This window comes from Manis javanica, chromosome 1, assembly GCF_040802235.1.
Source record: "Manis javanica isolate MJ-LG chromosome 1, MJ_LKY, whole genome shotgun sequence".
NCBI lineage: Eukaryota > Metazoa > Chordata > Mammalia > Pholidota > Manidae > Manis > Manis javanica.
The window spans coordinates 211,421,445-211,445,805 of NC_133156.1; the positions used below are offsets into that span (position 1 = coordinate 211,421,445).

General features: G+C 37.7%; 1 protein-coding gene across 6 annotated transcripts in view; it reads left to right on the forward strand.

The window, feature by feature from the left end:
- Positions 1 to 24,361, forward strand: part of MAP4K3 (mitogen-activated protein kinase kinase kinase kinase 3) — a 254,608-nt gene that overhangs the window by 134,675 nt on the left and 95,572 nt on the right. For all 6 annotated transcript variants that reach the window (XR_005058777.2, XM_037009323.2, XM_037009324.2 and 3 more), the window contains one exon: positions 9,788 to 9,878. Coding sequence is in view for 4 of the 6 variants with exons in the window: in XM_037009323.2 (XP_036865218.1) it covers positions 9,788 to 9,878 (91 nt within the window). In the remaining 2 variants the exon portion in view is untranslated. The remainder of the gene's footprint in view (positions 1 to 9,787; positions 9,879 to 24,361) is intronic.

Sequence of the window (24,361 nt, forward strand, 5' to 3'; positions counted from 1 at the left end):
TAGTCCATTTTTGGGTTCTGTAATTCCACTGCTGTTTTGTTCCTTCAGTTTTTCCTTTGTTCCTATACTCCTCAGATGAGTGAAATCATTTGGTATTTCTCTTTCTCCGCTTGGCTAATTTCGCTGAGCATAATACTCTCCAGCTCCATCCATGTTGCTGCAAATGGTTGGATTTTTCCACTTCTTATGGCTGAGTAGTATTCCATTGTGTATATGTACCACATCTTCTTTATCCATTCATCTACCGATGGACATTTCGGTTGCTTCCAATTCTTGGCTATTGTAAATAGTGCTGCGATAAACATAGGAGTGCATCTGTCTTTCTCAAACTTGATTGCTGCGTTCTTAGGGTAAATTCCTAGGAGTGGAATTCCTGGGTCAAATGGTAGGTCTGTTTTGAGCATTTTGATGAACCTCCATACTGCTTTCCACAATGGTTGAACTAATTTACATTCCCACCAGCAGTGTAGGAGGGTTCCCCTTTCTCCACAGCCTCGCCAACATTTGTTGTTGTTTGTCTTTTGGATGGCAGCTATCCTTACTGGTGTGAGGTGATACCTCATTGTAGTTTTAATTTGCATTTCTCTGATAATTAGCGATGTGGAGCATCTTTTCATGTGTCTCTTGGCCATCTGTATTTCTTTTTTGGAGAACTGTTCAGTTCCTCTGCCCATTTTTTAATTGGGTTATTTGTTTTTTGTTTGTTGAGGCATGTGAGCTCTTTATATATTCTGGACGTCAAGCCTTTATCGGATCTGTCATTTTCAAATATATTCTCCCATACTGTAGGGTTCCTTTTTGTTCTATTGATGGTGTCTTTCGCTGTACAGAAGCTTTTCAGCTTGATATAGTCCCACTTGCTCATTTTTGCTGTTGTTTTCCTTGCCCGGGGAGATATGTTCAAGAAGAGATCACTCATGTTTATGTCTAAGAGGTTTTTGCCTATGTTTTTTTCCAAGAGTTTAATGGTTTCATGACTTACATTCAGGTCTTTGATCCATTTTGAGTTTACCTTTGTATATGGGGTTAGACAATGGTCCAGTTTCATTCTCCTACATGTAGCTGTCCAGTTTTGCCAGCACCATCTGTTGAAGAGACTGTCATTTTGCCATTGTATGTCCATGGCTCCTTTATCAAATATTAATTGACCATATATGTTTGGGTTAATTTCTGGGGTCTCTAATCTGTTCCACTGGTCTGTGGCTCTGTTCTTGTGCCAGTACCAAATTGTCTTGATTACTATGGCTTTGTAGTAGAGCTTGAAGTTGGGGAGTGAGATCCCCCCTACTTTATTCTTCTTTTTCAGGATTGCTTTGGCTATTCGGGGTCTTTGGTGTTTCCATATGAATTTTTGAATTATTTGTTCCAATTCCTTGAAGAATGTTGCTGGTAATTTGAGAGGGATTGCATCAAATCTGTATATTGCTTTGGGCAGGATGGCCATTTTGACGATATTAATTCTTCCTAGCCACGAGCATGGGATGAGTTTCCATCTGTTAGTGTCCCCTTTAATTTCTCTTAAGAGTGACTTGTAGTTTTCAGAGTATAAGTCTTTCACTTCTTTGGTTAGGTTTATTCCTAGGTATTTTATTCTTTTTGATGCAATGGTGAATGGAATTGTTTTCCTGATTTCTCTTTCTATTGATTCGTTGTTAGTGTATAGGAAAGCTACAGATTTCTGTGTGTTAATTTTGTATCCTGCAACTTTGCTGTATTCGGATATCAGTTCTAGTAGTTTTGGAGTGGAGTCTTTAGGGTTTTTTATGTACAGTATCATATCATCTGTAAATAGTGACAGTTTAACTTCTTCTTTACCAATCTGAATTCCTTGTATTTCTTTGTTTTGTCTGATTGCCGTGGCTAGGACCTCCAGTACTATGTTAAATAACAGTGGGGAGATTGGGCATCCCTGTCTGGTTCCCGATCTCAGTGGAAATGCTTTCAGCTTCCCGCTGTTCAGTATGATGTTGGCTGTGGGTTTATCATATATGGCCTTTATTATGTTGAGGTACTTGCCCTCTATTCCCATTTTGCTGAGAGTTTTTATCATGAATGGATGTTGAATTTTGTCAAATGCTTTTTCAGCATCTATGGAGATGATCATGTGGTTTTTGTCTTTCTTTTTGTTGATGTGGTGGATGATGTTGATGGATTTTCGAATGTTGTACCATCCTTGCATCCCTGGGATGAACCCCACTTGGTCATGGTGTATGATCCTTTTGATATACTGTTGAATTCTGTTTGCTAATATTTTATTGAGTATTTTTGCATCTACATTCATCAGGGATATTGGTCTGTAATTTTCTTTTTTGTTGGGGTCTTTGCCTGGTTTTGGTATTAGGGTGATGTTGGCCTCATAGAATGAGTTTGGGAGTATTCCCTCTTCTTCTATTTTGTGGAACACTTTAAGGAGAATGGGTATTATGTCTTCTCTGTGTGTCTGATAAAATTCCGAGGTAAATCCGTCCGGCCCCGGGGTTTTGTTCTTGGGTAGTTTTTTGATTACTGTTTCAATTTCTTTGCTTGTAATTGGTTTGTTTAACTTTTGTGTTTCTTCCTTGGTCAGTCTTGGGAGGTTGTATTTTTCTAGGAAGTTGTCCATTTCTTCTAGGTTTTCCAGCTTGTTGGCATATAGGTTTTCATAGTAGTCTTTAATAATTCTTTGTATTTCTGTGGAGTCTGTCGTGATTTTTCCATTCTCATTTCTGATTATGTTGATTTGTGTTGACTCTCTTTTTCTCTTAATAAGTTGGGCTAGAGGCTTATCTATTTTGTTTATTTTCTCAAAGAACCAGCTCTTGGTTTCGTTGATTTTTGCTATTGTTTTATTCTTCTCAATTTTGTTTATTTCTTCTCTGATCTTTATTATGTCCCTCCTTCTGCTGACTTTAGGCCTCATTTGTTCTTCTTTTTCCAGTTTTGATAATTGTGATGTTAGACTATTCATTTGGGATTGTTCTTCCTTCTTCAAGTGTGCCTGGATTGCTATATACTTTCCTCTTAAGACTGCTTTCGCTGCGTCCCACAGAAGTTGGGGCTTAGTGTTGTTGTTGTCATTTGTTTCTATATATTCCTTGATCTCTATTTTGATTTGTTCATTGATCCATTGATTATTTAGTAGCATGTTGTTAAGCCTCCATGTGTTTGTGAGCCTTTTTGTTTTCTTTGTAGAATTTATTTCTACTTTCATACCTTTGTGGTCTGAAAAATTGGTTGGTATAATTTCAATATTTTGGAATTTACTGAGGCTCTTTCTGTGAGCTAGTATGTGGTCTATTCTGGAGAATGTTCCATGTGCACTTGAGAAGAATGTATATCCTGTTGCTTTTGGATGTAGAGTTCTATAGATGTCTATTAGGTCCATCTGTTCTAGTGTGTTGTTCAGTGCCTGTGTGTCTTTACTTATTTTCTGCCCGGTGGATCTATCCTTTGGGGTGAGTGGTGTGTTGAAGTCTCCTACAATGAATGCATTGCAGTCTATTTCCCTCTTTAATTCTGTTAGTATTTGCTTCACATATGCTGGTGCTCCTGTATTGGGTGCATATATATTTAGAATGGTTATATCCTCTTTTTGGACTGAGCCCTTTATCATTATGTAGTGGCCTTCTTTATCTCTTGTTACTTTCTTTTTTTTGAAGTCTATTTTGTCTGATATTAGTACTGCAACCCCTGCTTTCTTCTCACTGTTGTTTGCCTGAAATATGTTTTTCCATCCCTTGACTTTTAGTCTATGCTTATCTTTGGGTTTAAGGTGAGTTTCTTGTAAGCAGCATATAGATGGGTCTTGCTTTTTTATCCATTCTATTACTCTATGTCTTTTGATTGGTGCATTAAGTCCATTTACATTTAGGGTGACTATTGAGAGATATGTACTTATTGCCATTTCAGGCTTTAGATTCGTGGTTACCAAAGGTTCAAGGTTAGCTTCTTTAGTATCTTACTGCCTAACTTAGCTCGCTTATTGAGCTGTTATATACACTGTCTGGAGATTCTTTTCTTCTCTCCCTTCTTATTCCTCCTCCTCCATTCTTCATATGTTGTGTGTTTTGTTCTGTGCTCTTTTTAGGGGTGCTCCCATCTAGAGCAGTCCCTGTAGGATGCCCTGTAGAGGTGGTTTGTGGGAAGCAAATTCCCTCAGCTTTTGCTTGTCTGGGAATTGTTTAATCCCACCATCATATTTAAATGATAGTCGTGCTGGATACAGTATCCTTGGTTCAAGGCCCTTCTGTTTCATTGCATTAAGTATATCATGCCATTCTCTTCTGGCCTGTAGGGTTTCTGTTGAGAAGTCTGATGTTAGCCTGATTGGTTTTCCTTTATAGGTGACCTTTTTCTCTCTAGCTGCCTTTAAAACTCTTTCCTTGTCCTTGATCCTTGCCATTTTAATTAGTATGTGTCTTGGTGTTGTCCTCCTTGGATCCTTTCTGTTGGGGGTTCTGTGTAATGCCATGGTCTGTTCGATTATTTCCTCCCCCAGTTTGGGGAAGTTTTCAGCAATTATTTCTTCAAAGACACTTTCTATCCCTTTTCCTCTTTCTTCCTCTTCTGGTATCCCTATAATACGAATGTTATTCCTTTTGTATTGGTCACATATTTCTCTTAGTGTTCTTTCATTCCTGGAGATCCTTTTATCTCTCTCTCTGTCAGCTTCTATACGTTCCTGTTCTCTGGCTTCTATTCCTTCAATGGCCTCTTGCATCTTATCCATTCTGCTTATAAATCCTTCCAGGGATTGTTTCACTTCTGTGATCTCTTTCCTGACATCTGTGATCTCCTTCCGGACTTCATCCCACTGCTCTTGCATTTTTCTCTGCATCTCATCCCACTGCTCTTGCATTTTTCTCTGCATCTCATCCCATTGCTCTTGCATTTTTCTCTGCATCTCTGTCAGCATGTTCATGATTTTTATTTTGAAATCTTTTTCAGGAAGACTAGTTAGGTCTGTCTCCTTCTCAGGTGTTGTCTCTGTGATCTTTGTCTGCCTGTAGTTTTGCCTTTTCATGGTGATAGAGATAGTTTGCAGAGCTGGTACAAGTGACCACTGGAAGAGCTTCCCTTCTTGTTGGTTTGTAGCCTTTTCCTGGGAGACTAGCGACCTCTAGTTGCTTGTGCTGGGCAGCTGTGCGCAGACAGGGCTTCTGCTTCTTGCCTAGTTACTTTGGGGTTTATCTCCGCTGTTGCTGTGGGCTTGGCCTGGCTGGGGCTATTCCTCCAAAATGGTGGAGCCCCGTTGGAGGGGGAGCGGCCAGGAGGCTATTTATCTCCGTAAGGGTCCTCTGTGCTCCCTGCTGCCCAGGGGGTTAGAGTGCCCAGAGATCCCCAGATTCCCTGCCTCTGGTCTAAGTGACCTGTCCTGCCCCTTTAAGACTTCCAAAAAGCACTCTCCAAACCAAAACAACAACAGCAACAATGAGAGTGGGAACAGAAAGAAAGAAAAAAAAAAAAAAAGGAAAAAACAAGCGATTTTTTTTTTTTTTGTCCTCATGTGCCGGTCCCAGGCACCCGCTCACTGGTCCTGCTGCCCTGTCTCCCTAGCACCAGGGTCCCTGTCCTTTCAAGGCTTCCAAAAAGCACCCACCCACCGGTCCCGCAGGGAAGGAACGCTTGATATTTTTTGTCCTCAGGCACTGGTCCCAGGCACCCACTCACCAATCCCGCCACCCTGCCTCCCTAGCACCGGGGTCCCTGTCCCTTTAAGGCTTCCAAAAAGCACTCGCCAAAAAGAGAGAAAAAAAGGGGAAAAACGCGCGATTTCTTCTGTCCTCAGGTGCCGGTCTCAGGCACCCACCCACCGGTCCCACAGGGAAAAACGCGGGATATTCTTTGTCCTCAGGTGCCGGTCCCAGGCACCCGCTCACCAGTCCCACCACCCTGCCTCCCTAGCACCGGGGTCCCTGTTCCTTTTAGGCTTCCAAAAAGCACTCACAGAAAAGAGAAATAAAAAAGGGGAAAAACGCGCGATTTCCTCTGTCCTCAAGTGCCGGTCTCAGGCACCCGCCCACCGGTCCCGCAGGGAAAAACGTGGGATATTCTTTGTCCTCAGGCGCCGGTCCCAGGCACCCGCTCACCAGTCCCGCCACCCTGCCTCCCTAGCACTGGGGTCCCTGTCCCTTTAAGGCTTCCAAAAAGCGCTCGCCAAAAAGAGAAAAAAAAAAAAAGGGGAAAAACGCACGATTTCCTCTGTCCTCAGGCACTGGTCTCAGGTACCTTCCCGCCTGTCCCGCAGGGAGAAACGCGGGATATTCTTTGTCCTCAGGCGCCGTTCCCAGGCACCTGCTCACCGGTCCCGCCACCCTGCCTCCCTAGCAACGGGGGCCCGTCCCTTTAAGGCTTCCAAAAAGCGCTCGCCAAAAAAAAAAACCGCTCCGGTTTCTTTCCACCCGCCGGGAGCCGGGGGGAGGGGCGCTCGGGTCCCGCCGGGCCGGGGCTTGTATCTTACCCCCTTCGCAAGGCGCTGGGTTCTTGCAGGTGTGGATGTGGTCTGGATGTTGTCCTGTGTCCTGTGGTCTCTATTTTAGGAAGATTTTTCTTTGTTATATTTTCATAGCTCTATGTGTTTTGGGGAGGAGATTTCCACTGCTCTACTCACGCCGCCATCCTGGCTCCGCCCCCCGGATGATCCTTTTTATATATTTTTGAATTCCATTTGCTAACATTTTGTTGAGGATTTTTGCATCTGTTCATCAGTGATACTGGTCTGTAATTTTTCTTTTTTCTTTTTTTTGTATTATAGTTGGCTGGTTTTGGTATTAGAGTAATGCTAGCCTTGTAGAATGAGTTTGGAAGTATTCTCTCCTCTTCGATTTTTTTTTGTATACATAAGAGGGATGGGTATTAGCTCTTCTTTAAATGTTTGGTAGAATTCTACTGTGATGCCATCTGGTCCTGGACTTTTTGTTTGTTGGGACTTTTGATTACTAATCAATTTCATTACTGGTAATCGTGTCTTCAGATTTTCTGTTTCTTCCTGGGTCAGTCTTGGAAGATTGTGGTTTCATAGGAATTTGTTCATTTCTTCTAGGTTGTCTAGTGTATTGGCATATAATTTTTCATAGAGTTCTCCTATAATTCTTTGGATTTCTGTGGTGTCAGTTGTAACTTCTCCTTTTTCATTTCTGATTTTATTTGTGTCCTCTCTGTTTTTCTTGGTAAACCTGGGCGAGGGATTGTCTATTTTGTTTATCTTCTCAGAAAACCAGCTCTTGATTTCATTGATTTTTTTCTATTCTTTTCTGATTCTCCATTTTATTTTCTCTATTATTCTGTATTTCTGCTTTGATCTTTATTATGTTCCTTTAGTAACTTTGGGGTTTGTTCTTTTTATAGTTCCTTTAGTTGTTATTTTAGATTGTTTATTGTTTATTGTGAAGAAAGTCCTTTAAATCTCCTATTAGGCTCCTTTGGATTATTAATGTATGAAACTCCACTTTCTTTTTTCTAAAGCACATCTACCTTTTTCAGTTACATTTAGAACTTGAGTTGTGGGTTTTTTTCTTTGAATTTTTTCCCCACAAAATGGTTTAATTTAGCCATTCTTGTAATGTTGGAGATGATATAATAGGAAAAAGAAGGATGCTGTTTGGATCAACAACATCATGAGAAAGAGGTAGTTAAAGAATTAAAGCTACTCACAGGTGTTAGTAAGTTTAGGAGTTGCAAATGAGCAAATAATTTTATAAAACATATTAATAATTGGATGAAATTAAAAGCAGGTATTCCTAATTTAGAGTCATTATGAAAAGGTGTTAGGTGGTATTGGAGATTGATTCAGGCAGCAGTTTTATTTGTCTAGGGGTACAAAGATAATTAAAGCAAAATCCTGTCCTAGAGAACCTAACATTCTAGTCAGGGACATAGACATACAGACATTGATGCAGCATCATAAATGTCATGATACATACAGAGATCATTGTAAAGTTGTGGTGTTTATTGTTGGGAGTAACAGAAACCACAAATTAAACAATGCAGGTGGCATAAACAGTATAGGGAATTTACTAGACATGTACAGGTATATCTAAAAATTATAGAGGCACATGAAGCTTGCTGTAGTAGTTCAGTTATACATCATCACATGCTTTCTGCCTTCCCCCTTTTTCCTGTTTTCCTGTTTTCCTCAATGCTTTCTGCAAATCAGCTTTATTCTAAAGTTGGCTCCCTTTAATGTTGTGTAATGCTAACTAACAACTTTCAGGGATACCCCCGAAAAGAGCACTTGCTCTCCTCTAACCATCAGTCTGAAGTCCTAGAGTTCACTCTGACTAGATCAACTCTGATTGCATGTAACCCTTTCACCAGATTGGGGAAAAGTACAATTGGAAAGACAGATAAAAAAAGCAAAATTTAGAACCTTCAGAGTTATTTATAATATCCCTGCAAACTGGTATTAGTTTCATTATGGCTTTATTATTTCTCACTTGGAGTGTTCTTAATATACTAAAGATTATAAATTCTTAATGATTGAAAGTAAACTCTGACGAGAATCCCAATTCAGTAATTTTCTTCTGAAATTTTAGAAGCATAAAAATGTATTCTCCTTTGGAGATCTTTGATTTTGTACCCATATCTTTGCAGAAATTAGGAATCTGACATATTGTCTCTTCATTACTTCTTCCCTTGTAACTGGGACAGTAAGGTGGGTTTTGATACTGGGTTCAAATGGCTCATGGTTAGGCTACTTTAAGCCACAATTATATTTACAGTAGGAAAATGCCAAGACCAGAAATGTCAAGGCTTACCATAATGACCTGATACTTATGATTTGAGCAGCAATTCATGAAGCATTTTGTATTTTACTTTGCCACTAATATACATTTAATCAGGCTATTCATAATATATAATGCCTTGAAAACTGAATTAACAATATAAAACTACATTGATTCAGATGTAAGCACTTCCATTTGTTCTCTTTCTGCACAGTCTCTGGTTGACCACATTTGCATTCCCTGCAGTTCTGTTTCTTTCTGTGACAAGTGTCCATTGAGGAGCCATAGCATGTGACACTGCTATAGGATTACCAGATCTTATTTTGAAGAATTTGGGCAGGGAGGGAATAGGAAGAGAGAGATTATTTACTAAAGTCTAACAAGGCCTAAAACTACAATCCCATTTTGCATCCCAGCACAGTTGAAACAAGGCAATCAAATACAGGATAAGCCTGTGCCTGTTTGTAGGCCATCTGGTAACCCAGTACTGCTAGAGCATAGGCCACTTAGCACTACAAAGAACCTCTGGAGATAGATTTGACACTTCTAGTACATAAGGATTCCTGCCCTAACTTAAAAAATAATTACTTTTGTATTCTAAAATTATATTAAATGTTATTTGGTAATATAGGAAAAAATAGATGTTTCCTAGTGAATTGTATGATTATATCCAAGGCATGAATAATAATAATATCAGCAAATGCTTATACAGCATAGCACTTGTTCTGTGCCAGACACTGTTAAAGCATTTTACAGATATTATTTTCAGATATTATAAAAGCCCATTTTAACCCTTCCAATAGCCCTATGAGATTATTTTTATCTTCATTTTACAGAGAAATTGGCACAGAGAGATCAAATAACTTGCCCAAGTTTATACAGCTTAGTAAGACACAGAGTTCGGATTTGAGTCCAGATAGTCTGGGAATAGAGATCATGCTTTTTATCACTGTACTTTACTGTCATCAGGTGAGAACTGAAATTGTCATAAAAAATATCAGTAACATTGCTTACTATGTTTTGAAACAAATCAACGTTTTGAAACTTACCAACTAAATATTCAACATGCTTGTTTTTTATTCTAGGAGAAGACTTTGCAGTTGTGCAGCAAGAAATTATTATGATGAAAGACTGTAAACACCCAAATATTGTTGCTTATTTTGGAAGCTATCTAAGGTACATTGTTTCCCTTTTGAAAAAAATAATAACGATTTCCATCACCTAAAACATTTAACAAATTGTTAGCCATAATCATGTTTGTAGTTTTCTTCATGCTTTGAAGATAGGATATTTTTGTATGAATAGAATTTTTGTTTATGACCTGTTTATGTTAATTCTGTAAATATCATAGTCTGTGATTTGTCTATTTGTATACTCTTGTAAATTCTGTATGATTTTTCATTGAGGAAGCCAGCAAGTAAATACAGACTTTATGTTTAGTCTTCCTGTGGTAAACAGATCTAAATATGCCATTCTGTTGCCCCTTTCTTCTAGATTTGGGTGAATTTAGAAAGTCGCAAGTATCTCTGTTACATTTTTTAGAAACCTTTTCTTTTTTTGTGCTTCTAGCCTCAGAGTATTGAATCATCTTTTCACTTTCTTTCTGTCCAAATGGCTAGAAATTATAATTATTTTACCAACTTCTTATTTTCATGGGTCCTAAAGTGAACTTAGACTAAATTTGCTGACCAAGCAGATTGCCCAGGTCATATTCCATAGCTGATGACCTCAGGGTCAAATCTTGTTTTTCATTCACTTCTGTATGAATTATGAGTTTCTGTATGCAGTCTCTTAGGATTCTTTCAAATGGAGGACTGGAGAATGTTTTCTTACATATTAAAAAAGAAACCTCTACACTTTTGTTCTAGTATTCTTTAGGATATATAAAGATGTAAATTATCGCAGCTCTCATTTTCGTATGATCCAGGCTAAACACTTCTCTTCTGATGTAGGCACAACATATGGAAAAGACTGGGCAATTCTGCTCCTCTCCTTTCCAACCTGGAAAAGCCAGCCAGATCAGCTTTTCTTGAATCTTCAGCTTTTCTTGAATCTATCCACTCTTAGACAGCTTCGATTGCCCCACTTTCATTCAGGTCAAAGGGTGAGTTCAATGGAAACTTCAGTTCACACAGGGACAGGCACTACCCTCAGGTCAATGACTGTTATACATTTTGAAAATGGGGTCTTTAACAGCCAGTTTAGAACTATATTGGTGAGTAGTTTAACCAACCACCTAACAGATAATTTCTGCTCAGTTTTTATTTCATGGATAGACCCAGCACAGGCAGCTATGGTATCAGCTCAAAGAAACAATCTCTTAAATCAGTTAATTCATGATACACATAATCAACTGGTTCTAATATGCTAAAATCATCACTTCAGAAAAATTTGTTTTACTGTGATTGGTCCTAGCAAAATGACCCACTTAGACTCACTTGGGAGAAGGATTACAAAGATTTTTTTTCTTCAAGCACTAACAGGTCTTTAAAGAGTTTTGTTTTTCCTCAGGGACATTGATGTAAGAGTATTTCTCAAACATGGCCTCAGTCTTCTAGAACTATGTGACCATCCAAAGCCTAACCATTATTCCAGGATAGCCCCCATCTATTTGTATGGAAACCTTGGTATGGTGAAATGAGCATGGTCTTTTTGCCATAGAGACAGTAGTATATTGGGTAGTTAAGAGCTGTAGTTCTGCAGCCAGATTGTTTGCATTGGTTCAGTCTCAGCTCCATTGCTTATTAACTCTACAACTTAGCGCAAGTTATTTAACCACTCTGTGCCTCTGTTTCTGCTCTGTAAAATGTCAAAATAATAAAAACAATAGATACATGATGTGATAGCTGCAGTGATAATGGGTAAATAATTGTGTAGTGTTAAGAACAATAATTAGAACATAATAAATGCTCATTACTGCTATTATTACTGCTAGTTACTACTACTACTTCTCACCTCTTTTTTTAAGTACTACGATGTTAGTACCTCATTTGAACTTTTGACAACATTGTTATGAATATTACTGTGTGGTAGATATTCCTTCTATTTTAGAAATAGGATGCTTGAGAGAATTTAGCACCAAGTTTTTAGTTTACAATCCCTCTTCAAGTTATTGACAGGCTAGGGTCCTAGTTCCTTCTGTGATATGCTCATGGATCACATGGCTTTTGATTTAGCATTTGTACTTCCTTGCCAAAAGAGCTGATCAAATAGGCTTCCAAAAACAACAGTAACAATTAATACTAAACTAAACTGACATTTGACTTTCTAGGTTACTTAGGCAAGCTCCTTCCCACACCGGTTAGGCATTTGATCCTGTAACCCACTAAAATGAAGAATTCCTTTTGGGTTTATATCCTATTCTTGTTGATAAGTCTTGGCTGTGTCTAAGGGCAAAATATTGCAACCCATTAACCTTCACTTTTAGACATGCTACACAAGAGAGCCAATTTGAGATTATGTTTCACAAAAATTGTACATACTTATAGATTTCAGGAAATGTGTGTTCTATTTTGAATACCTTTTTTATTGAAGTACAATGTATACAAAAATACACAAATTTATGTGTTGTGTATAGCTTGATGAAATTTTTTAAATGGGTACTTTTATTGTAACTGAAATAGGAGAATATAAAGAGCAAAACTGCCCAGAACCCAAAGTAAAATTGACAAAATTAGGGTCATTTTTTTCAGTAGAGCTGTGTTTGTTTGGAGTTGTGTGATTAACAGGAAATACTAGTTTAAATAGATGATTTCACTCTGTAACTGGTATAGGTGACAAAAGTGTTATGAAAGCAAATGGTAGTATAATAGAGAACAGTGATTAATCCCCTTTCTCTAGCTCTATTCTTCTATAGAGATTCTTCCCTTATTCCCTAATTAAAGTCCAGACTCAGCCAAATTTGGAATATGGAATACTAATGATTAGACTTGTAGGGTGTGTTAGAGCTCAAAGAAACTGAGAGATCTTGTCACTTAGCCCACTCTTTTTGACTAATGTGAAAACTGAGTGCTGGATCAGTGGCTTCTTTAGGTTATCCAGCTTCTCATTATTGGTGCGCTGGAATTGAAACCTAGCACTGAAGTTACCTAATCAGCTATCTTTCGTGTGTACCATATTACTTACCTGGGAAGGCTAGAGTTAGTCTCAAAGGGAACATGATTTCTTGGATTCTTTCTCATTACTGAATGACTTTACAAAGAAAAAGGTGCTTGTTTGAACTTGAATTGTTACAGCTTGTTTGAACATAAAGTCCCTAAAAAATATACTGTTCTTAGTGGCTTTCTTCCATCTATCTTGTTGCCATTACACCTAATTGTAACAAATTAGACCAAAGTTTGAGGAAATTCAGCTAATGTGGTCTTACCATTGATAAGCTTCTCCTTCAGGGAATCAGACTTACCTTGTGAATTTACTGAATAATGACCAGCATATAATTAAATTCAGAAGGCTCTTTTATATATAACCAGGGTAGTTATGCTCACTTTCTAGAGAAGTACTGTGACTGAGGTCCTGTAAAACAGAATACCTAGTATTCTTAACCAGGTCTTCCTTACTCTGTTCTTCAATAACATTAAAAGCGTGTATTTACTAAGTGCCTAATTACACATACTGTACAACAAGAACTGGAGAGACAAAACTTTTCCCTGGAACTTTGAAACAGTATGTGACCTTTCTAAAACTAATTTAACAGTACAATAGTTTCTTTTTGGAAGCACACTTCACATAGGAATGTAGTTCAGTGACCCATTTTTTTTTTTTTTTGGCAAGTATTGTAGTGAACTGGGGATTGTCATGTGTAATTAAAGAGAAATAGGTCAATTTGTATCCCCCAAATTTGAACTGCTCTTCATTGTTACAGAGGAAGCTGATGGATAGGTTACCTTTTTGGAATACAGTAGTTTTTGAGTATCTGTTTAAAAATGAATGAAAACATTTCATAACATTAAATATCATATATTAAAACATATAGTAGTTAAGAACTTTTTGTTTTCATATTGGTGGTTAAGATTAAACTTGAATTATTTTGCTGAATATGATGGAGTACCCTTTTGCAAATGCTTTGGTCAACAAGATAACCCACAGTAAAGTACAGGGATCAGGAGGGTGCAGTGAGGGGCATGACTAGTCATCCCAACGCAGAGAGAATGTTCTGGTATGCCAGATACCAGCAGACATTCTAGGACTGCTGATTCTTGGTGATCTTGCTCACATTTTATTTTACTTCTTAAGTCATGTTATATTTAGGCAAAACATATAAGTAATTATACTTAGTTTGTTCAGTCAGCTTTAAGTCTGTGATGTGTTACAAAGTGTGGGAAGATTAGAAAGTGTGTTTTAGAAATTGTAATATTTTCAGTTCAGTAGTTATTAGAATGTTAGTTCCTGTATGTTCCAGCAAACATTGAACTAGAAGATGAAAATAGTGAACTTTTCCCCACTCTATTTTATTTTTCCTTATAAGATAGGAAGGTAATTTTACAGAATAAGAAAAAAAATTCTAAGGATTTAATGAGTCCGAGAATTTATACTGATACATTGAATATTTACCTCTATGGTTAATTTTATTTAAGATACCTAAAAATAAAGATTTTATCATTCATTGGCCTGTATAAAATGGACTGATTGACTTAAGTACCTTCTTACTAGGCATATGACTTGGGGAAAAAAATAAAAACAGATGCCAGTTTATTATCATGAGAATGGTGTCATATTGAGGTATATAAATAAGGTGAGAACTTATTTTTTGCATCCCATTTTCTCTATCAAGGAGGATTGTTTTCAAACTGGAAAGGGTGGGAAAAGCATTATTACGAAGGAATTGTAACACAGTATAAGTAAGTATATAATTATAGAGCAGCTAGACACTTCAGATGAATCTAAGCATTTGGATTTATATAAATTATATCTCATTATACTGAACATTTAGCAAAGGTGATTGCCATCCACCATCAGTGAGTGTTTTTGACTGATAAGAGAGGAATCAAAAGATTAGTGATCAGCAAAGAGCAATTTGCAAAGGAAAGGAAAGGTGTCTAGAAAATAGACTATTAAAGTTGAATGCAGTCATCAGTCCCCAACAAATATCTAGGATAAGCTATTAATCAGATAATTGGTGAGCTCTTACATGAAAGAAGTGGTGATCAGTGTGACTTTGGTAAAAAGTCATGTCAAATGAATTTCATTTCTCTTCTGTTTTTTTTTTTTTCTTAAAAAAAGAAAAACTCAATATTTACACCTGCACTGAGTTCCAGGAGCAATTTAAGGTGACTTATAAAGGTACACTACAAGATCAATGATAACAAAAGGAGTGGAAAATGACTTATATTTATTGGGCTTAGATTCCAAGTCCTTTCTTCAGCAATTTGCATTTTATTTCATTTTATCCTAAGCAGACCCCAAAACAAACATCCACCAGTTATTGTAAGATGTGTGAAGTCTCTGCTGCCTGTTCTTTAAGCACTTGGAATGGATATTTTGCATGAATGATCATATGGGGCATATATAAAAATATTTTAGAGCAGTAGTTCTCAAACATCTTGTACTTAGAATCCCCTTAACACTCTTAAAATGTTTTGTGTACCCCAAAGAGCTTTTGTTCCTGTGGGTTGTATTTGTTGATGTTTATTATATTAGAAATTAAACAGAAAATTTTGAAAGGAATACATAAGCACAAATTCCAGTAATTGTTAGAGGGATGACATCATCATCACACCTCCTGCAGCCTCTAGAAAACCCCACTGTGTTCTCATGAGATAAGGAGAGTGAAAGGACAGATAAGTTTTTAATGTTATTATGAAAATGTTTTTGACTTTGCTGACTCCCTGAAAGATTCTCAGGGGGCCCCAGACCACACTTTGCAAGCCACTGTTCTAGAGGAGGTATTTAGCCAACCTAAAAAGATCAGGCTGTGGAAACCTGCATTATACATATGAAATTGGAACTTCAGCATCATTCCAAAGCATATTGGTTCATGGACTTGCCAGAATTTTATACCTCAGTTTAAGCAAAGGCAGAGAGATGTCCAATGGTAATTCTAAGCAGTCTACATGAGTATCATTTCTGTTACCAATGAAATAAATATTTCAAACATTCCTTAAGCTCATTAGTAAACCCACAAATGCAGGTAAAAATAGCTTATAAGTGAAACCCTTGTAGTATCTGGAGGACAGACTCCCATTTAGGGTCCTTTCAGCCCACCACTTCTGGATATTGGTGGAGAATAGAGGAGGTGTATTTCCAATTAGAAATGTGTCACACTGCCTGTGCTGAAGTTGAAGTAAAATAATCAGAGAGCTATTAAGATGGATGTCAGAAAAAAGATAAGAGTCAAAACTACTTTTTATATATTTTTTAAGAATGAGGTTTAGCAAATAAGGACAAAGTCCTGTGCATAGTTTCAGTGAACCAGATATACAAATATGAGCTGGAGAGAATTCATCTGACTGCTTTTTACATAAAAAAGATCTCAGTTGGTGGGAGTGGAGAAAAAGATGGCAGAGTAGGAAGACAAGGTGAAACCTCCTCCCAAAAACAAATAAAAGAAGAAAATGCAGCAAATACAACTAAACCTGAAGACAGCAGAACAGACTACCTATACCTGGAAAAGAAGAGAATACCTCACAGAAAAGGGAGAAGTGGAAGAGCTGCAATAGAGCAGGACCCAAGCCATCCCTCCACCTTAGCCAACAAGCAGGAGAAAGACGAACGGAGCCAAGAGGGGTTAGGAGCCCAGGATCACTGAACACCTAGCCCTGGAGATCTGCTCTAGGAGCATGAGCCCACATTTCATTAGGATCTGGTGATTACCAGGGCTGGACACCAAGAACAGGTGGAACACTTGGGGAGGCTAAGACTCCAGCTGCTGTGGAGAACAGGCACACTCCACTGATCCCCCAAAGATAAAAAGCAGAGGTGGCAGTTTGAAAGACTTGCCAGCAGCAGGAGGGGTTCCAGGGGTAAGGGTTGGATGGAGCTTACTCCTTAGGAGAAAGGGCTGGTGGATGGATACCTCCCTACCCTTCCCTGGGCCCAAACAGATTGGGAACTCTCAGGAGCCCCAGATGCTCCATCCCCCTCATTGGCAACGCAGCCCTGAGGCTCCTCCCTATGCACACTGCCAGATAACCCACTCGGCCCAGCATCAGCATCAGACTTTGCTGCTTGACAGGGAGAGGGAGACTCTCCCAGCTTTCTCTGCTCCATTTCAGCCCAAGACGGGAGATGCCTTCAGGAGACAGCCCCAAGAGCTCCTTTCTTCCTGTGGGTGTCCAACCCCAGTGCAGCATTCAGACTTGGGCAGAGCTTCACACATTAGCCCACCCAACCCATTAATTCTGCAGCCCCGCCATTGATGCAGGGCAAGTAGGGACAGCCCTTCCCACAGCGATTCCCGCAGAAACTTCTGCACTGAGCACAAAGATGATGGCCAAAGCAAACTGCCAGCACAGACAGAAAGGCAGCCCTGCCTGCTGCACACCAACAGCTGAGGCTCTTGCAAAGTAGAATCAGACACTAGAAAGTAAAGAGTCTTGTGCTTCTGGGCACCACAGGACACCTTCTTCATAAAGCTATTATACCATAGGCCAGGAAGCATAGCAGACCCATCTAAATACAAAGGAAGAAACAGAAACGCTGACAAAATGAGGAGGCAGAGGAGTATGTTCCAAACAAAACTACAGGAGAAGACACCAGAAAGAGGCTAAACGAAATGGAAATCACCAATCTTTGTGATAAAGATTTCAAAGTAAGAGTCATAAGCATGCTCACAGATCTACAGAAAAATATTCAAGATTTCAGGGAGGACTTCAACAAAGAGATAGAAGTTCTGAAACAGAGCCACTTAGAGCTGAAGAATACCATATCTGAAATGAAAGATACAATGGAGGGATTTAAAAGTAGGTTACTGCAGGTAGAGGAGACAGTCATTGAGATGGAACTTAGACAACAGGAAAACAATGAAGCTGAGGAACAGAGAAAAACCAATCTCTAGGAATGAAAGAATAATGAGCTGTGATCTAATCCAAACAAAACAATATTCACATAATAGGGGTAGCAGAAAGAGAAGAGGGAGACAAAGGGATAGCAAGTCTCTCTAAGGAAATAATTGTTGAAAAATTCCCCAATCTGCGGCAGGAAATAGACACTCAGGTCATGGAGGTACAGAGAGCCCCTAACAAAAGAAACCCCAGGAAGATAGTACCAATACATATAATAATTAAAATGGAAAAGATCAAGGATGAGGAGAGAGTATGGAAAGTAGCCAGAGAGAGAAAAGAGATTACTTAAAAGGAAACCCCATCCGGCTATCAGATTTCTCAGTAGAAATTTTACAGGCCAGAAGGGCAGCATGATATATTTAATGGACTGAAACAGAAGGACTTCCAACCAAGAATCCTCTACTGAGCAAGATTATCACTTAAATTTGAAAGAGAGATTAAACAATTTCCAGATAAAAGTTAAGAAATTCACCACCACTACCAACCATACAAGGTATGTTAAAAGGACTGCTGTAGATGGAAATGACCCTAAGGCTAAATAGCTTTCATCAGTGAAAATAAACCCACACTAAAAGTAGTAGACCAATTAATTACCAAGCAAGTAAAAAATTAAAACAAAAGAAGCAAAATAAACTATTCACAAACTCAGTCAAAGATACACAAAAAGTACAGATTATGCCATCTAATACATGAAGTATAGAGGAGGAAGAAAAAGAAATACCTTTACATTGTGCTTGAAATACAGTAATCAGCAATTTAGGATAGACTGTTATATAGTAAGGAAGCTATTCTTGAACCTTCGATAACCACAAAACTAAAGCCTACAGTAGATACACACACACACACACACAAAGTGGAATACAATCACAACACAAAACAAAACTGTGAAATAACAAGAGTATAAAAGAAGAAGAAAGGAACAGATAGGAGCTATAAAAATGAGAAAACAGTTAATAAAGTGGCAGTAAGTACATATATATCATTAATTACCTTAAATGTAAATGGAATGAATGCACCAATCAAAAGACATAGAGTGGCAGAATGGATAAGAAAACAAGAACCACATACTAGGCCACAAAAAGAACCTCAGTAAATTAAAAAATATTGAAATTCTGCCAACCAACTTCTCAGATTACAAAGGTATAAAACTACAGAAAAATTTTACAAAGAAAACAAAAAGGCTCACAAACACATGGAGACTTAAAAACATGCTCCTAAATAATCAATGGATCAATGACCAATTTAAAAGCGATCAAGCAATATATGGAGACAAGTGAAAGTCACAGGACAATACCCCAAATTCTGTGGGAAACAGCAAAGGCAGTTCTAAGAGGGAAGTATATAGCAATCCAGGCCTATTTAAAAAAGGAAGAACAATCCTAAATGAAAGTCTAAAGTCACAATTATTGAAACTGGAAAAAGAAAACAAATGAGGCCCAAAGTCAGCAGAAGGAGGGACATAATAAAGATCAGAGAAGAAATAAATAAAATTGAGAAGAATAAATTAATAGAAAAAATTAATGAAACCAAGAGCTGGTTCTTTGAGAAAATAAATAAAATGGATAAACCCCTAGCCAGACTTACTAAGAGAAAAAGAGAATCTACACACATAAACAGAATCAGAAATGAGAAAGGAAAAAGCATGACAGACACCACAGAAACACAGAATTATTAGAGAATAGTATGAAAATCTATATGCTAGCAAACTGAATAACCTAGCAGAAATGGACAACTTTCTAGAAAAATACAACCTTCTAAGACTGACCAAGGAAGAAACAGAAAATATAAACAGACCAATTATCAGCAATGAAATTGAATTGGTAATAAAAAATCTACCCAAGAACAAATCCCCAGGCCAGATGGATTTACCGCTGAATTTTATCAGACATACAGAGAAGACATAATACGCATTCTCCTTAAAGTTTTCCAAAAAATAGAAGAGGAGGGAATACTTCCAGACTCATTCTGTGAAGCCAGCATCACCCTAATATCAAAACCAGGCAAAGACCCCAACAAAAAAAGAAAATTACAGACCAATATCCCTGAACATAGATTGAAAACTACTCAACAAAATATTAGCAAACCGAATTCAAAAATTCATCAAGAGGTTCATACACCATGACCAAGTGGGATTCATCTCAGGGATGCAAGGATGGTACAACATTCAAAAATCCATCAACATCATCCACCACATCAAGAAAATGAAGGACAAAAACCACATGATCATCTCCATTGATGCTAAAAAATCATTCAACAAAATTCAACATCCATTCATGATAAAAACTCTCAGCAAAATGGGTATAGAGGGCAAGTACTTCAACATAAAAAGGCCAAATATGACAAACCCACAGCCAACATCATACTTGACAGCAAGAAACTGAAAGCTTTTCCCCTAAGATCAGGAGCAAGACAGGGATGCCCGTTCTCCCCACTTTTATTCAAAATAGTACTGGAGGTCCTAGCCATGGCAATCAGACAACACCAAGAAATAAAAGGCATCCAGATTGGTAAGGAAGAAGTCAGACTGTCACTATTTGCAGATGACATGATATTGTACATGAAATACCCTAAAGACTCCACTCCAAAATGACTAGAACTAATATCGGAATTCAGCAAAGTTGCAGGATACAAAATTAACACACAGAAATCTGTGGCTTTCCTATACACTAAGGATGAACTAGCAGAAAGAGAAATCAGGAAAACACTTCTATTCACAATTGCATCATAAAGAATAAAATACCTAGGAATAAACCTAACCAAGGAAGTGAAAGACCTATACCCTGAAAACTACAGGACACTCTTAAGAGAAATTAAAGAGGACATTAACAAATAGAAATCCATCCCATGCTCTTGAGTAGAAACAATTAATATTGTCAAAATGGCCATCCTGCCTAAAGCAATCTACAGATTCATTGCTATCCCTATCAAAATACCAATAGCATTCTTCCATGAGCTGGAATAAATAGTTCTAAAATTCATATGGAACCACAAAAGACCCTGAATAGCCAAAGCAATCCTAAGAAGGAAGAATAAAGCAGGGGGGAATCTCAACTTCAAGCTTTACTACAACACCACAATAATCAAGACAATTTGGTACTGGCACAAGAACAGAGCCACAGACCAGTGGAACAGAATAGAGACTCCAAACATTAACCCAAACATATATGGTCAATTAATATATGATAAAGGAGCCATGGATATACAATGGGGAAATAACAGCCTCTTCTACAGCTGGTATTGGCAAAACTGGACAGCTACATGTAAGAGAATGAAACTGGATCATTGTCTAACCCCATACACAAAAGTAAACTCGAAATGGATCAAAGACCTGAATGTAACTCATGAAACCATAAAACTCTTAGAAAAAGACATAAGCAAAAATCCCTTGGACATAAATATGAGCAACTTCTTCATGAACATATCTCCCCGGGCAAGGGAAACAAAAGCAAAAATGAACAAGTGGGACTATATCAAGCTGAAAAGCTTCTGTACAGCAAAGGACACTATCAATAGAACAAAAAGGCATCCTACAGATTGGGAGAATATATTCATAACTGACAGATCCGATAAAGCGTTGACATTCAAAATATATAAAGAGCTCACGCACCTCAACAAACAAAAAGCAAATAATCTGATTAAAAAATGATCAGAGCTGCTGAACAGACAGTTCTCCAAAGAAGAAATTCAGATGGCCAACAGACACATGAAAAGATATTCCACATTGTTAATCATCAGAGAAATGCAAATTAAAACCACAATGAGATATCACCCTACACCAGTTAGGATGGCCAACATACAAAAGAAAAACAACAAGTGTTGACGAGGATGTGGAGAAAGCGAACCCTCCTACACTGCTGGTGGGAATGTCAATTAGTTCAACCATTGTGGAAAGCAGTATGGAGATTCCTCAAAAAGCTAAAAATAAAAATACCATTTAACCCAGGAATTCCACTCCTAGGAATTTACTGTAAGAATGCAGGAGCCCAGTTTCAAAAAGACGTGCACCCCTATGCTTATCTCAACACTATTTAGAATAGCCAAGCTATGCCAGCAACCTAAGTGTCGTTCAGTAGATGAATGGATAAACGAAATGTGATACATATACCCAATGTAATATTATTCAGCCACATGAAGAAAACAAATCGTACCATTTGCAGCATGTGTGGAGCTAGAGGGTCTTATGCTCAGTGAAATAAGCCAAGCAAGGAAAGACAAGTATCAAATGATTTCACTCATCTGTGGAGTATAAGAACAAAGCAAAAACTGAAGGAACAAAACAGCAGCAGGCTCAGAGAACCCAAGAATGAACTAACAGATACCAAAGGGAAAGGGACTGGAGAGGATGGGTGCAAAGAGAGGGATAAGGGGGAAAAGGGGGCATTATGATTAGCACACACAATGGACGGGAGCATGGGCAGGCAGTGTAACACAGAAAAGACAAGTAGTGATTCTATAGCATCTTACTATGCTGATGGACAGTGATTTTAATGGGTTATGTGGTAGAGACTTGATAATGGGAGAAGTCGAGTAACCATAAGTTGCTCATGTAATTGTACATTAATGATAGCAAAATTTTAAAAAATAAGAAAAAAATAAAACAAGACCCATCTATATGCTGCCTCTAAGAGACTCATTTCAGACCCAAAGATGTACACAGACTAAAGATGAAATGATGAAAAAAATTTTTTCATAATTAATATTAGGGAGAAAAAAGACAGAGTAGCAGTACTTATATCAGACAAGATAGATTTCAAAACAAAGTAACAAGGGACAAGGAAGGACATTACGTAATGATAAAGGGGTCGGTCCAACAAGAGGATATAGCCATTATAAATATGCACCCAATATAGGAGCACCTAAATATGTAAAACAAATATTAATAGAATTAAAGGGGGAAATGGATTTCAACACACTCATTTTAACACACCATTTACATCAATAGATAGAAAAAAATAAGGAAACAGAAGCACAGAACAATACATTAGATCCAGTGGACTTAACAGATATCTACAGAACACTCCACCAAAAGCAGCAGGACATACGTTTTCCTGAAGTGTACATGGAACGTTTTCTCAACTAAATCACACCCCAGGCCACAAGAAGATCCTCCATAAATTGAAAAAGATAGAAATTGCATCAAGAAGCTTGTCAGACCACAATGATATGCAACCATAAATAAATTACACAAAGAAAACAAGATCTACAAACACATGGAGGCTACACAACATGCTTCAAAATAATCAGTGGATCAATGACCAAATAAAAACAAATCAAGAAATGCATGGAAGTAAACGAAAACAACAACTCAGCAACCCAAAATATGTGCATGTGACAAAGACAGTTCTCAGAAGAAACTACATAGCAGTACAGGCCTACCTCAGTAACCAAGAACAATCTCAAATAGTCTAACCTCACAATTAAAGATGCTAGAAAAAGAAGAAAAAATGAAGTCCAAATTTAGTAGAACAGGGACGTCATAAAGATCAGAGCAGAAATAAAATAGAGAAAAATAAAACAATAGAAAAAAAATTAATGAAACCAGGAGCTGGTTCTTTGAGAAAATAAACAAAATAGATAAACCCCCAGCTAGACTTCTCAAGAAAAAAACAGTGTGCCCTCAAACAAAATCAGAAATGAAGAAAAAATAATGACAACAGACACCACAGAAACACAAAGAATTATTAGAGAATACTATGAAAAATTATATATGCCAATTAATTGAATAACCTAGAAGAAATGGACAGCCTTCTAGAAAAATACAACCTTCTAAGATTGACACAAAAAGAGAAAATCTGAGGACAGCAATTACTAGCAATGAAATCAAATTGGTAATCAAAACACTCCCAAAACACAAAATTCCATGTCCATATAGCTTCCCAGCTGAATTCTACCAAACATTTAAAGAAGAATTAATAATACATCCTTGTTAAACTATTCCAAAAAGTAGAAGAGGAGGGAATACTTCCACACTCATTCTATGAGGCCAGCATCACTCTAACACCAAAAGGAGGCAAATATACCACAGAAAAGAAAATTACAAACTAGTATTCCTGATGAACAAAGAGGCAAAAACCCTCAACAAAATATTAGCAAATCAGATTTTAAAAAAACTTCAAGATCATCCATCATGACGAAGTGGGATTTATTCCAGGGATGCAGGATGGTACAATATTTGTAAATCAATACACCACATTAACAAAAAAGGGGTAAAAACCACATGATCATCTCAACAGATACTGAAAAAGCATTTGACAAAATTCAACCTTCCATTCATGAATAAAAAAATGAAAAAAAAAGGGTATAGAGGGTATATACTCAACATAAAAATGGCTACATATGACAAACCCACAGCCAACATCATACTTAACAGCAAGAAGCTAAAAGCTTTTCCTTTAAGGTAGGGAACAAGACAAGGATGTCCATTCTCACCACTTTTATTTAACTTAGTATTGGAGGTCCTGAGCACAGCAATCAGACAACACAGAGATAAAAGGCATCCAGACTGGTAAGGAAGAAGTTAACTGTCCCTGTTTGCAAATGACATGATATTGTACATAGAAAACCCTAAAGAATCTACCAAAAAACTACTAGAACTAATAACTGAATTTAGAAAAGTTGCAGAATACAAAATTAATACACAGAAATCTGTTGCATTCCTAT